General features: G+C 50.1%; 1 protein-coding gene across 3 annotated transcripts; it reads right to left on the minus strand.

The window, feature by feature from the left end:
• Nucleotides 1–3,356: 3,356 nt before the first annotated feature.
• RBM14 (RNA binding motif protein 14) lies at nucleotides 3,357–12,451 on the minus strand. Of its 3 annotated transcripts, none has more exons than XM_007461930.1 (3): nucleotides 12,026–12,451; nucleotides 6,371–6,481; nucleotides 3,357–4,239 (listed from the first exon to the last, which is right to left on the minus strand). In XM_007461930.1, exons 1-3 carry the CDS (start codon nucleotides 12,360–12,362, stop codon nucleotides 4,217–4,219), a joined length of 471 nt encoding a protein of 156 aa, XP_007461992.1. In that variant the 5' UTR covers nucleotides 12,363–12,451; the 3' UTR covers nucleotides 3,357–4,216. The 3 variants fall into 3 exon arrangements, with proteins under 3 accessions (XP_007461992.1, XP_007461991.1, XP_007461993.1); XM_007461929.1 differs by having other exon boundaries at nucleotides 5,017–6,481; XM_007461931.1 differs by lacking the exon at nucleotides 6,371–6,481 and having other exon boundaries at nucleotides 4,211–4,239; nucleotides 12,026–12,366.
• Nucleotides 12,452–12,642: the final 191 nt, after the last annotated feature.

The following is a 12,642-nucleotide window of genomic DNA, read 5'->3' on the forward strand; positions in this document are numbered from 1 at the left end:
CGAACCGAAAAAAAAAAAAAAAAAAAAAAAAGTAATACATTTGAGTTGCAATGAAGGTGAAATGAAATATATGAAAAGCACTTTTAACAATGCTTAGCATGTGTTAAATAGATGTTAACTATTTTCCCTATCTTACAGATGAAAAGACTTAGGTAGAATTCCTGACATGTCCAAGATCACCCAGGTAAGTGGCAGAACCGGGATTCAAACTTGGGAAGCCTGATTTTAGAGCCAGCACCCTCAGTAATTCTCTCTGTGCCAAGTCAGTTTTCAAATCAAACAAATCCCATCTCCACAGTTTTCTCTAGTGGGTCTGCCCCATCCTCTCCTTCCTTACCTGTCACTTCCCTAGCATTGCTTACTAACTGTAACTAGTTCATCGAGGTAGGTCCTGCACCCACCCCCACTGTCGATTTCCCAAGGTCAGCCCAAGGGCTCAGCTACCTGAACACTATTTCCAGCACTACAGACACAATATTTCTAATGATTTACAGCTAGACTTGAAATCATTTATTAATAACTTTTTCTTCCTGGAAAACTAGATTCTACCCTTTATGATCTTTTTAAAGGTTCCTATAGAATTTAGGTGAATAAGAATTTTCCACCTATCATATCCATCTTATCTTCTTTATCACCCAGACTCCTATTACATTACATACTAGTCCATAAATCTAGGAAATTAAGTTTCATTATGACCTTAGTCATCCCGCATTATAGTCAACTTACTTGGCTTGATAGGACAAAATGACCGCAGAACCAACAGTCTGCGCACAGACTTTGGCAGAGCTTAACTGATGGGCATGACTAGAAAGGCAGCCTACCCATGGAGGCTGACCACTCAGTGATAGTCCGGTTACCTCCAGCACAAGGGATGGGGCCCCAGGCCTACCCCAGACAGAATCTGAAACAAGGTCCAAACCGCAGAAGAGAAGAGGCTGTAGAGGGGAGAAGCCTTTACATAGTCTTGTTCCAGGAATAAACCATCTAAAGCTTCTCCAATGAAGGTCAAGTTATAGAGGTGATAGATCAGAAGAGCAAAGATCTGAAGGACACTGGGTGCGCATATTCCCACCCACCTCTCCCAAAACACACATTAAATGTCTATCCTCCCATTCACTCAACCCAACCGTCTCCAAGTTATAGGACCCTGGAAATCAGAAATCCACAAAAAGCAAAGTATGAAGAGTGGGCTATAGGATTAACACAGGTGGCATAATTTACAGAGGGAGGGAATTTTAAAACAATCTGCAAGAAAGAGGAAAATGACATGATTTGGCTTTAGCTCCTTCTAGCTTAAATGAGAAGCCTGGCAGCGGAGGCAACAAGGGCATCAGGACCTAAAGATAATAAGCAGAGTGATCATCTAGGCCAGGTCACTCTGAAGAACTTGCGCTGCAATAAAGAAATATCAGCACTGGCCCCGAGAGCACATTAGGAACCATGTGCTAATGGTTTCATAGGAACCATGGGATTGGGACAGTGGCAGAACCCTCACTGGAAAGATGACAGAAAGCCACTGACAAAGAAGTAATTACAAATACGCAGCCCACAATCACAGCACTACAATTAACCAACCCTTGATTTACCAGGGAAATAACCAGAGCTAAGCCTGTTAGCTTGGCCCTGAGATTACCCCACCCTCACTGCAGAAAAGTGACAAAAAACCTATCAAATTCGCCCTCCTCACAGTCCTGCAAACAAATGAAAAGGAGCAGCAAAGCACCTGAAGGCAAAGAAGTGAACAGAAAGAAAAGCAAGGAAGAGCACTATGGCCTCAGTACCCCTGAGATTACCCCCAGTTTGCAGCCACAAATAGGAGCTCACAGTTAAACAAAGACCATATGATTTTGCCCACTGGGCGGAGGGAAGAGAACACCTGGGGCAAACTACTCTGTCACAGGGGAAGTTCACAAGAAACCAGTGAAGGAAGTGGAAGAGAACCCACCTGAACTCCATTTGACTGATACACACACACCCCCAAAATCACCTTGCCCCAACAGACTCCCAAATCAAATTTATAAAGCCCCCTTTCCCAAAGGAATGTCAGTCAGTTTCCTGTCACCACCCTACCCAACCAGTCTTTCATTCACCCATCATAAAGCCCAAACCTCTATCTTGTTCATGGCTGGAATTGTCTTATTTTGTGCCCAGGTCCTCTGAACCCCTAGTCCCAGAATGAAAGTATAAACAATCAATTCCTCAGCCTATCCCAGCATCCCTATTTGGTTATGCTTGCACCTCACCCCCTTCCCGGAGTCTATCATAACACCTTCAAATATAAACCCAACAAGAAAACATCTGGGGGCTTCCCTGGTGGCGCAGTGGTTGGGAGTCCGCCTGCCAGTGCAGGGGACATAGGTTCGAGCCCTGGTCCGGGAGGATCCCATGTGCCGTGGAGCAACTAAGCTGGTGCACCACGACTACTGGGCCTGTGCTCTAGAGCTCATGAGCCACAGTTACTGAAGCCCGCGTGCCTAGAGCCGGTCCTCCGCAACATGCAAAGCCCCCGCAATGAGAAGCCCGCGTAGCAGCGGGGGGTGGCCTCCCCTCGCTGCAACTAGAGAAGGCCCGTGCACAGCAGCGAGGACCCAACGCAGCCAAAAATGAATAAATGAATAAATTTAAAAAAAAAAGAATATGGGACCTCTAAAAAAAAAAAAAAAAAAAAAAAAAAAAAAGAAAACATCTGGAAACCCTAACAAATGGAGATAAGCAATTTGAGTCTCAAGTGACTATGATGACAGGGGTTGGCAGGACGCAGGAAGGACACTCCGTGCTGATGTTCGACGTGCGAAATACCAGGTCTATAGCCAGAATCCCCCATACCGGCTTCCAACTGTCCCAACCACGGGGCATTACCAGACAGTGACATGACCCCCCCACCCCAACTACTGGCTCCTTCCCAGGTCCCAGCCCCAGTACTTACTGGAGCCCACTGCCTGAAGGACCTACTAGCCTCATAAGCACCAAAGCCACCCATTCCCCACTTCTCACTTGAGAAGCCAAACCCCAGAACCACCCTGCTGGAGCTCAGGATTTTCCTGAACTGGAGACAAGTCAAGGAAAATAGCCAAGCACAGGCGAGGAAAATGGGCAATAAATTTACTGCATTTTGGTGTGATTAACTCAAGCTGAAGCAACTTGGGCCAGACTCTCCAGTCCTAAAGATGGCAGACTAGCAGAACGACGCTGGGTTAAATCCCTCTGGCAGCAGGGAAATCATTCTAATTCCTACATTCAAACCCCTTTCCTCATCTGCCCTGGGTTCTCTGGCCACCCTGCCTTTAGTTGTCATGTCTTCCTGGATGTCAAACTGGCTTCTCTGAAACAGTGCAATCAAGACAATGACAACCAGGTTTCCAAACTGCAAATCGCCCCAAGTTTTATTTGTAGTCCATACAAAAGGGAAAAAAAATTAAGGTTTTCTAACACCACCTACTTGGGGAGATGGGGAAGTGGACTGTGCCGCACAGCATCAGCTAGAACATCAGGGGTCAGTAGGGATCTGGACATATACCAACCAACTGTCCCAACAGGAACTCAGTCTCAACACAGTCTACAGAGGGACAAAGTCAGGGCCCCCTGGACAACTGGCACAGCTTGGCGCATAGGAAAATGGTTAAGCTAACCCTTTCCTGGCCTCCCTCACATCTAAAAAGAAAAAGGCGCCGCCGACCTCAGCTGCAGGTTGCTTCCCCATCCAGACGACCTTAAATATCGCGCACAAAAATAAAAGGGAGCCAGGAAAAAAATAAAACATAAAAGAAATTCCCATCCTGGGGAGACGGGAGGCAGGGGAGAGGGGAACCGCAGATCTAGAGCCAGTAGCAAGATTTGCTGCTGAGGCGAAGGAATAAAGTAGGTTACTGCCGAACACTCAAAAGGATCGTCTCCTGGGGAAGGCCCACATGGTAGAGGGGATGAAAAACCGCAAACAGGAGAGGTATGGGCCAGTGGTTACAACCTGGGTCTGCACCCTACCCCACCTCTCCTCTCCTTCCCTCCCTGTGGAGCCCTGTCCCAGGATGGCCCTACATGCGGCGCTGGTAGCCAGAGTGCATCTGAGCTGCCCGCAGGTAATCATTATAGGAGCCCGAATAGCGTGCGTAATCGGAATGGGCATCGGGCAGGCGACGGTAATCCAGCGAGGACTTTGTCGGCGAGCGGCGGAACGAAAGCTGCGACTCTGATAAACGGCGGTAATCAGAGAGCTCGGCTAAACGCCGGTCGGAACCATACCTAGTCGAGAGAAGAAGACAGTTGGTGAATGAGACAATTGAGGGGAGGGCTCCAGGTGGGCACGGGGGGAGATGCCAATGGGGATAGGGAGGGTGTAATCAGATTGGTCTCCAACAAACAAGATTTTGTCAGAAGGCTCAACACCCTATCCAGGGCAAGAATTCAAGCCTGGTCCAACTCAGTGGGAAACCAAGCCCACCACTGAAGACCTCCCTTCTGAACTGGCCAAGGTGGATTCTGGTCTGCATTCCCAAACCACAGACAAACTATCCCCACCCTTGGGCCCTGCAGAGAAAGACCTTGGTTGTTTACCAACAGAACGGCGGACGAAAGCAAGGTCCCCAACTTCCCAAAGAGTGGACGCACCACATACACCCTGCCTTCAGCCAGTGACTGCCAAAGGGACTACTCTTTCAAATCCACCCCCACCAAAGGCCAGGACAACCACGTAGCAGACTTAAGGATCCTTCAGACAGTGGGAAAGACTATGGGCCGCAATCCTGCAGGCAGTAGCTCCAATAGCACTTGGGCTAGCCTTGACAGGTGACACTTTTCCCAGCCTGACTAGCTGGTACCACCCCAGTCTGAGCACTATGCTCCACCTGAACCCTGGTGACCAGGAAAGTTCACAGACATCACCCCCCTCAGCTTCTGGACATCCCACAGGAGTAGAGAAGACCAAGGGAGGGGCCGATGGCTCCAGTTTCCCTCCCATGCCAACCTCAGCCCCTTGCCCTGAGCCCCAGCTGGGGGCAGAGGCGGGGGGGCATACAGTACCTTTTCGACATGGCGACAGCCTTTTTGTACGGATCGTCGTAGCTGGCCCGGGGTGGGGAGAGGCGCGTACGCTCATAGGGCGGCGGGGTGCTGTTGGCGTTGGCAACGGCCCCCTGGGACATGGACAGGTAGGCTGCAGACGGCTGACCTGCCCCATCGTAGGCATTGCCCGGCTGGCCACGGTAGGAGGCAGCAGCCTGAGGATGCTGCTGTGCAGCATAGGAAGCAGCCAATGAGGCTGACGACTGAGTGCGGTAAGGAGCTGCCAGGGTGGCAGAAGGTTGGGCCCCATAGGCAGCTGCAGCACCATAGGAGCCAGTGGCCGCAGCAGCTGACTGAGCCCCATACGAGCCTGACAGGCCCATTGATGCTTGAGCCCCATAACTATTCAGCTGGGTCTGAACAACTGGCTGGGCCCCATAGGAGCCAGCCATTGGGGTAGTGGCTTGTGCAGCGTACGCAGCTGGCTGGCTAGCATAAGCAGCAGCTGTAGCTGGTTGTGCCACATAGGCAGCAGGTTGGGAAGAATAGGAAGCAGCCTGTTGTGCAGCGTATGGGGCAGATTGGGCATTATAAGAGGCCGAAGGCTGGGCACTGTAAGAAGCTGCCTGGGCCCCATAAGCTAGTGAAGAGGCTGCAGACTGGGCCCCATAGGAGGCTGCCTGGGCCCCATAGGAGCCTAGGGAGGAAGCTGCTCCCTGGGTGTTGTAGGAGGAGGCAGCCGCACGAACCCCATAGGAAGAGGCAGCCTGCGCCCCATAAGAGGATGGCTGGTTACCATAGGAGGCAAGGGAGGAGCCCTGAGCCCCATAGGAGTTGAGCGAAGAAGCCGCAGCTGGCTGACCCCCATAGGAGGAGAGGGCGGAGGCCGAGGGCTGGGCTCCACCATATGGACCAAGCGAGGAAGCTGCGGCAGACTGGGAGCTAGGGCTAGCCAGCTGGCCCCTGTATGGGGCCCCAAGGGAAACAGAGGGCTGAGCGCGGTAAGAGGCTGCCTGGGCTGTCATGGGCTGAGTCCTATAACCGACACCCAAAGAGGCAGAAGGCTGGGCCCTGTAGGCAGCGCCCAGTGACACTGAGGGCTGGGCCCGGTAGGTGGCTGGCTGGGCCGTCAGAGGAGCCACATACGAGGCTCGGGGAGGTGAACGGCGCAGGGGGCTGCGGTCGCGACCAAAGAAGGGTGGTGTGGGCTGACGGGCTTGCCCATCAAAGCCACCAGTGCTGTTGCCAAAAGCCTGCTGGTAGTCGAAGGTGGCAGAGAAGCCACCAGTTCCGGGGAATGCCGTATCCCCAGCCCCTGGTTTCTTGGTCTTGTCCCCAGACTGGATAGCCAGGCCAGGCCCCTTCTTCTGACCCTTGGTTGAGAGTTCCACGTTGATGCGCTTGCCCTTCACTTCTTTGCCGTTGAGCTGCGCGATGGCGGCTTTGGCATCTGCTTCCTTCTCCATGTGAACAAACGCGTAGTCTGATAAAGCAGCAGACAGAGGGTTAGCAATTAGGGGGGCAGGGCATGCTACCTGATGGGTCCCAAACTGGACACACCAACAGCACCCAGCTGTTGCCAGCTACCTCCAGGCCTCCAAACCCTCCTCTCCAGGAGTAGGTCATAAATGTGGCTCCCATATAACAAAGATTCTGACTGTCCCAAGCAGGCAGCTTTGTCTATGGCTTTCTTCCCATTCTCCCCGTTCCCCCTGCCACCTCACCCAACTTCCTGGTGAGAGAAGAAAGAGCAAAGATGAACAGCAACACAGGATAAAAATCTTCACATCTCCTGTAAGTATAAACGAGCAGACAAAAAGCAGAAAGCATTCCTGGATCACTCAATTATTCAGTATTGTCTATCCCAAGATTACCAAACACTACTGTTCACCTTTGAGGCTTAACTCTCAAACACTGGAAATGACCACTTATGTCTTGGAATGACCCATGTCTCAGCCCAGGGTCCAATTAAGGCAGGAGAGCTACGCTGCAATGCACAGTCCATGAAATTCTTCCAGTATGATCTCCCCTTTTCCCACAGTACTTCCCGGTTTTCAAAGCACTTCCATGCACAGTACCTCATTTGGGCCTCACAACAATCCCAGGAGGCAGGCAGAGCAAAGGATCATTATCCCCATTTTACAGGTGGGCAAACACACTCAGAGAATTTATATGGCTTGCGACAAAACCACGTGTCAGACCCAGAAACAGAATCCCAGCTCTCCATGCCTCTTCACTACACCAGTCTACCCCTGAGAAGTCAATGTGTAAGGCAGGATTGTGTATTAAGACTAGACATTTAAGCTTAGAAGGAGAGAAGATGGACCCCACGTAAGCCAATAAGATGTGAGAATGGAAACTGAGCCTCCTGGCTGAGTTTAGGCCCAAGGTGCGTGTGCATGCGCGCGCGCGCACGCGCACACACACACACACAGGCCCCCCACCCCCAGGCTACATTACATCAGAGGTTACTCATCAAGAGACAGAAGTATTCCTTACCCCTTGGGCTTCTGTTCACAGAAAAGATTTGGTTTCTCAGCTTCACAGCAAGAAGCTGCTATTACCGCAGCTAGCAGGCTTGCTAAGCAGGTTACCCCTCAGGTCCTCATTCAGTTCTAAATGAGCTGTGGTAGGAAAGCGTCTAAGACAGGATGTTGATCTCAAAGTCCTACTCATCCACCATATAGAACAAGAAAACTTTAGGAAAGGAAGTAATAGGAAGAAATTCTTGTTCACATCCAAACTCACAAACCACGATGGTGCAAGCAAAATCTGAAGAACAATGAAAAAGGTCATGCTGGTGGTAAGTAAGGCCATGCACTTAACCCCATCTGGACCTGTGGCTACTTTTAAAGTCCAAGCACCAGGACCCCATCTCTCTCACATCACTTTAGGAAATGAATTACCTAGATGAAATTACTAAGGTTCCATTCTTGATAAGAAATCCTTTTAAATGGCCTCTAAACAAGTGTCCTAATTTCTAGTAACTTTCACACTGGGATGCCCTCTCTAGCTGTTCCTATAAGGCAAGCCATTTTCCTAGATGTAAGCCACCAACGTGACTCTCATACAAATAATAATAAAAATAATCAACAGGTAAAAGTCAGAAGTGTGGTACAGCAAAAGGAATCCTGGGGCTAGGCGCTAAAATGCCTCAGCTGAAGATCCAGTTCACTGACTTGCTGTAAGTTCTTATGGAACTTACAATTTATTTCTCCATCTGACAATCCGTCCTACCCACCTCAGAGTGAGAAGATTCAAATGAGATGATAAAAATGCCTTGTAGGGCTTCCCTGGTGGCGCAGTGGTTGACAGTCCACCTGCCGATGCAGGGGACACGGGTTCGTGCCCCGGTCCGGGAAGATCCCACATGCTGCGGAGCGGCTGGGCCCGTGAGCCATGGCCGCTGAGCCTGTGCGTCCGGAGCCTGTGCTCCGCAACGGGAGAGGCCACAACAGTGAGAGGCCCGCACACCGCCAAAAAAAAAAAAAAAGCCTTGTAAAGTATAAATAGCTATATAATGATAAAAATCATGATAATTATTCAAGCCTAGGAATAACCACAGGCTTAGTTCCCTACAGATATGATCTTTCATCTCTAATAAAACACAAGAGATACAATGTCACCTGTAAATGCAAATTTGGAACTAGTCAGAGATGATAAAGGAACAAAATGAACTATCACAACTCTGTCCTCACACCCCTATGGCCAGAACCTGATTCTTCCAATTGCGAAAGGCGAAGAACTGTCCTCTCATCTCTCACCTCCAGTTTGGGTACAGTGAGCTAAAAATCAATGCTGGTGGTCCCAGATCTCTTTAAAAGCAAAGGCTAAGCTGACCCTACCACCAGGAGAATGCAATGGCAAGCAGAAAGCAAGAGTGTAGGCAGATTAAAGGGAATTAAAAAACTTCCAGGCACTATGAGGGAATATTAAGGAACCATACTATATTCCTGGTTAACCTATCCACAAATTCCTAGGACCGGAATAAGCTAGGAAAAAACACCCAACAAAAACTTTCAATGGGTTTACAAGAGCAATAGGACGTTACATTATCTACTCCCTACTCAGCTGGGTTTTATTAAGAGACCAACTTGTGAAACTTGAGATTTCATGTGTACAATTCAATTGACCACACAGATAAGCTATATAGCTGATAAAAAGAAAGCCATCAGATACAATTATATCCAATTTATATCAGAGAATTTCTAAGCCTGATACTGGAGAGAAGTGCGAATAGGTTGTCCAGCTGACTCCAGCACATGAGGGCTAACTAACCCTTATCACAGTGAGCAGCTAAACCCAGACCTAGGCCTTCCAAAGATGCCCAGGAGCCTAACTACTCCTAGGACAATAAAGAAAAACCAAAGATCTAGAAAACTCCAGGGACCCACCTGCCTGGAGAGGTAGTTCAAGGAAACGGTGACCCCTGAAGGAAATCCATCGCATTTAAAGGGACTAGCAGGCAATGATTTACAGAGCTATCCTAATGGTCTGGTGACTTCACAATTCCTCCAGTACCAAAGTTAAGAGAATCCAGAAAAATGAGTTTTCCTATTCGCAGAAGAGTAAAAAATTCTAATTTGAAACTACAGAGCTGTATGTAGGAGGAAAGAATGGCCACCCACAACAAAGGAGAGGAAACAGTTTCCTATTCTGCCTTTCAGACTTCTCATGAAATCTAAATGGTTCCTAAAGCTGTCAGCAACTCTCAAACTTCATCCTTGAACAGCCAACAGAATGTAGCTGTGGAGAGTGGTTACAATCTGCTGTTGCTATGGAAATTTTTACTCTACAAATCATATCTAAGCTCCTGGAACCAAGCAACTACGTTATTTCCCCTGTGAAATAAAACGGAACTGGCTGTCCTGTGCAATGCCAAGCTCCTGTGCTTTTCAAAGACCTGACAACCAACACAAGATGACTCAATCAAGTGCCCATTCCCAGACCAAGAAATAAGTAAGCTATTTATAGAGCAAGAGCCAAGGCTCTTCTACTTCATTCCCAACTTAAAAACTTCATTTTCCTTCACTCCAAATAGAAAGGCATCAGTGGAGAATATGATCCTCGTATCTTTACCACAGTCCCTTACCTCAAAATATTATCAGGCACTCTCTTACATATCAGCATAACTACAAACAACAACTAACCACCACTCCCTAAGGAAATCAGTGCATCTCTGCCAATCAAATGTTCGCAAAGGGACAAAATGCGCAAAACTTTCACTCTAACTCTCACAAAGAAACAGGAGTTCTAAAAACCACATGCAGTTACACACTTCACTCCACCCCCCCACTGTCACTTGGTGTCAGTCCCAAGCAAATTCAGGCAAATTTTTAGCTTTCTCTACCAACCCAAAGGAAGCTTCTTGACCAATGAGTTCCATAGAGACTGTCCCCTCAGATGCAAGTTTCTAGACTCCCAATCTAGTAGCCACCCTGTCTGAGAACCACACAAAAAAATGTAATAGGTCAAACACAGAACTCTCATAATGAGTCATATACATTTCCTGGCCAGGGGCCCAATCTGATGCCCTTCCCACTCTTTCACTCTAAATAAAAGCAAAAATTCATGCACCATACAGCCTGCCTCATCAGAGCACCCAGCAGGAAAGCCTGATTCCAGACAGTCATGAATTTGCATAGCCTGAGTTGAGGAAAACAAAATGCAGTATTAATGCAGAAGAAGGAATTACTCCTAGTGGTGGAGACTGCAACCCTCACACTTCCCCTAGTTACGGAAAGGATAAGGAATGACCCAAAAGATGTTATCTTGGTGGAAATGAATAAGCACCTGCTCCCAAATTTATTTACTATCCTCAAAACTTCTCACACAGGCTGTGAGCAGCTATGAATCCAACACCAGGAGCAAGGGATCAGATACTCACTCCCAGGTTGCATCCCTGAAGATAGCAAGGCAAAGTTAACTCTGATCTGTTCCCAAGTGGAACAGAAACTGGCCACATACACAAGGGCTATACCTCCAAATCTTGCCAACAAAAAAGAAAAAGAGCTTAGGGATAAGAACCCAGACTATGAAAAAAGTCAATTAAGTCCCCAAAAGGAGGTCAGGCCTAAATTATGGTGATATATTTCTTCTCGAAGGCAAACTAGGGATCTACCCTGACAATTAGACTACTCAAGCAAAGATGACTATTAAGTCCCCACGTCCCCTCAGCGTGTGCCCCCTTGCAAAATCACCAAGTTTCTAAAAGGATACCGCCCTAGGGCACCGGCTTGACCAGTTAGCTGCTCAGAAGAGGCCGTTTCATAAAACAAGCCTTCGTCCACATGCGAAAAGTCGGGGTTTCCAGTTTATAGATGTAAAATCCATCCCAAAGGGAAAAAAAAAAGTTTGAGGGAGTTGGAAAGCACAGAATTGCCACGCCTAACCCACCTAACAATACTGAAAGGCCAAAGTGGTTAGGAAGGGGCCCCTCCTGTACCCACGAGTAAGTATACCCATCAGTAGACCCACGCCACACAATACTAAAAGATCCCAGCCCAAGAAACTTCCAAGGGCCCCGTTACCTTCCGCTCGGGAGCATTCATCGAGAGGGAACACGACGGTGGCCTTGGGGGGGGGGGTTCAGCCCCCACCTTTTCCCTTTTCCCTTGCTCTGACAGACTTCTGAAGAGGAAGTGGGGAAGTGGCGAAATCTTCCCCGCTCCATGATCCGGCTTGTGCCCGTCACTTCCCAATTTCCGCTCGGTGCCAGGCCCAGGAGCCCAGTGGAAGGCGCGCCCCCGGTACCCTCCCAAGTCTCTCAGGCGCGTCCCCGGCCCCGTAGCTCGGCTCGCAGTGGCCGCCGCACCCACCCAGAGCCGCTTCCTCCCATTTGGTTAATGGTGCCTGGACCGCACGGGAGGAGGGTGGCTCTACCCAACGCGCCCCCAACACCTCCGGCCTCACTCCCGCGGACTTCTCCCAGCCCCCACCGCCAACCGCGCAGTGACCGACCCCCGGGAAAGGGGCGTGGCTAACAAGCAGAGTGCCCCGAGCGCGCCCGCGCCCGCCTCCACATTACCTTTCACCACGTCACACTCGATGACGCGTCCGCGGCGCTCGAAGAGGCTGCGCAATTCCTGGCTCGTGCACGCAGCCGATACATTGCCCACGAATATCTTCCAAGTGTTAAGAGGCCGTGGGCGCGACATCTCCACCACGAGCGCGCGCCCCGGCCGCAGCTCGTGGCCATGCAGGGCCTCGATGGCGCGCAGCGCGCCCGCGTTCTCGCGCATGTGCACGAAGGCGAACTGTTTCATGACGGCGCAGCTCATGACCGTGCCGTAGGGCGCAAAGAGAGCTGCCAGCTCCTCCGGCGTCGTATCCGCCCCATCGACGTTTCCCACGAATATCTTCATTTTGCCGCCGCAGCCGCCTTCCCGGAGAGCCTGGACCTCTCCTCCAGCGACAGGCGAAATGTCTGACCCGCCGGCAGTCCTCCCCAGGAATGGCTGGCGACCGAGAACCCCGCCGCGCAGGCGCTCTGACCTAGCCAATCGGAGCCCATATCCCGCGTGCCCTGTAGCCAATCAGAGAGGCTGAGAGAAAATGCACTCAGGCGCAGCCAATCCCAGAGGGCCTGGAGCCCGCTCGTTAGCGGAGGGGGTGGGAGAGGGACGACTGCGCGCGACCAACCGC

The sequence above is a fragment of the Lipotes vexillifer genome, unplaced genomic scaffold (assembly GCF_000442215.2).
Source record: "Lipotes vexillifer unplaced genomic scaffold, Lipotes_vexillifer_v1.1 scaffold1129, whole genome shotgun sequence".
In the NCBI taxonomy this organism is placed as follows: Eukaryota; Metazoa; Chordata; class Mammalia; order Artiodactyla; family Lipotidae; genus Lipotes; species Lipotes vexillifer.

Coding starts and splice junctions, on each gene's coding strand:
- RBM14 (XM_007461929.1), bottom strand. CDS start 12,362: ATGAAGATATTCGTGGGAAACGTCGATGGGGCGGATACGACGCCGGAG. Junction 6,482..12,025: donor CGAGTGTGACGTGGTGAAAG/GTAATGTGGAGG, acceptor CTGCTTTATCAG/ACTACGCGTTTGTTCACATG. Junction 4,240..5,016: donor GCTGTCGCCATGTCGAAAAG/GTACTGTATGCC, acceptor TCTCTCGACTAG/GTATGGTTCCGACCGGCGTT.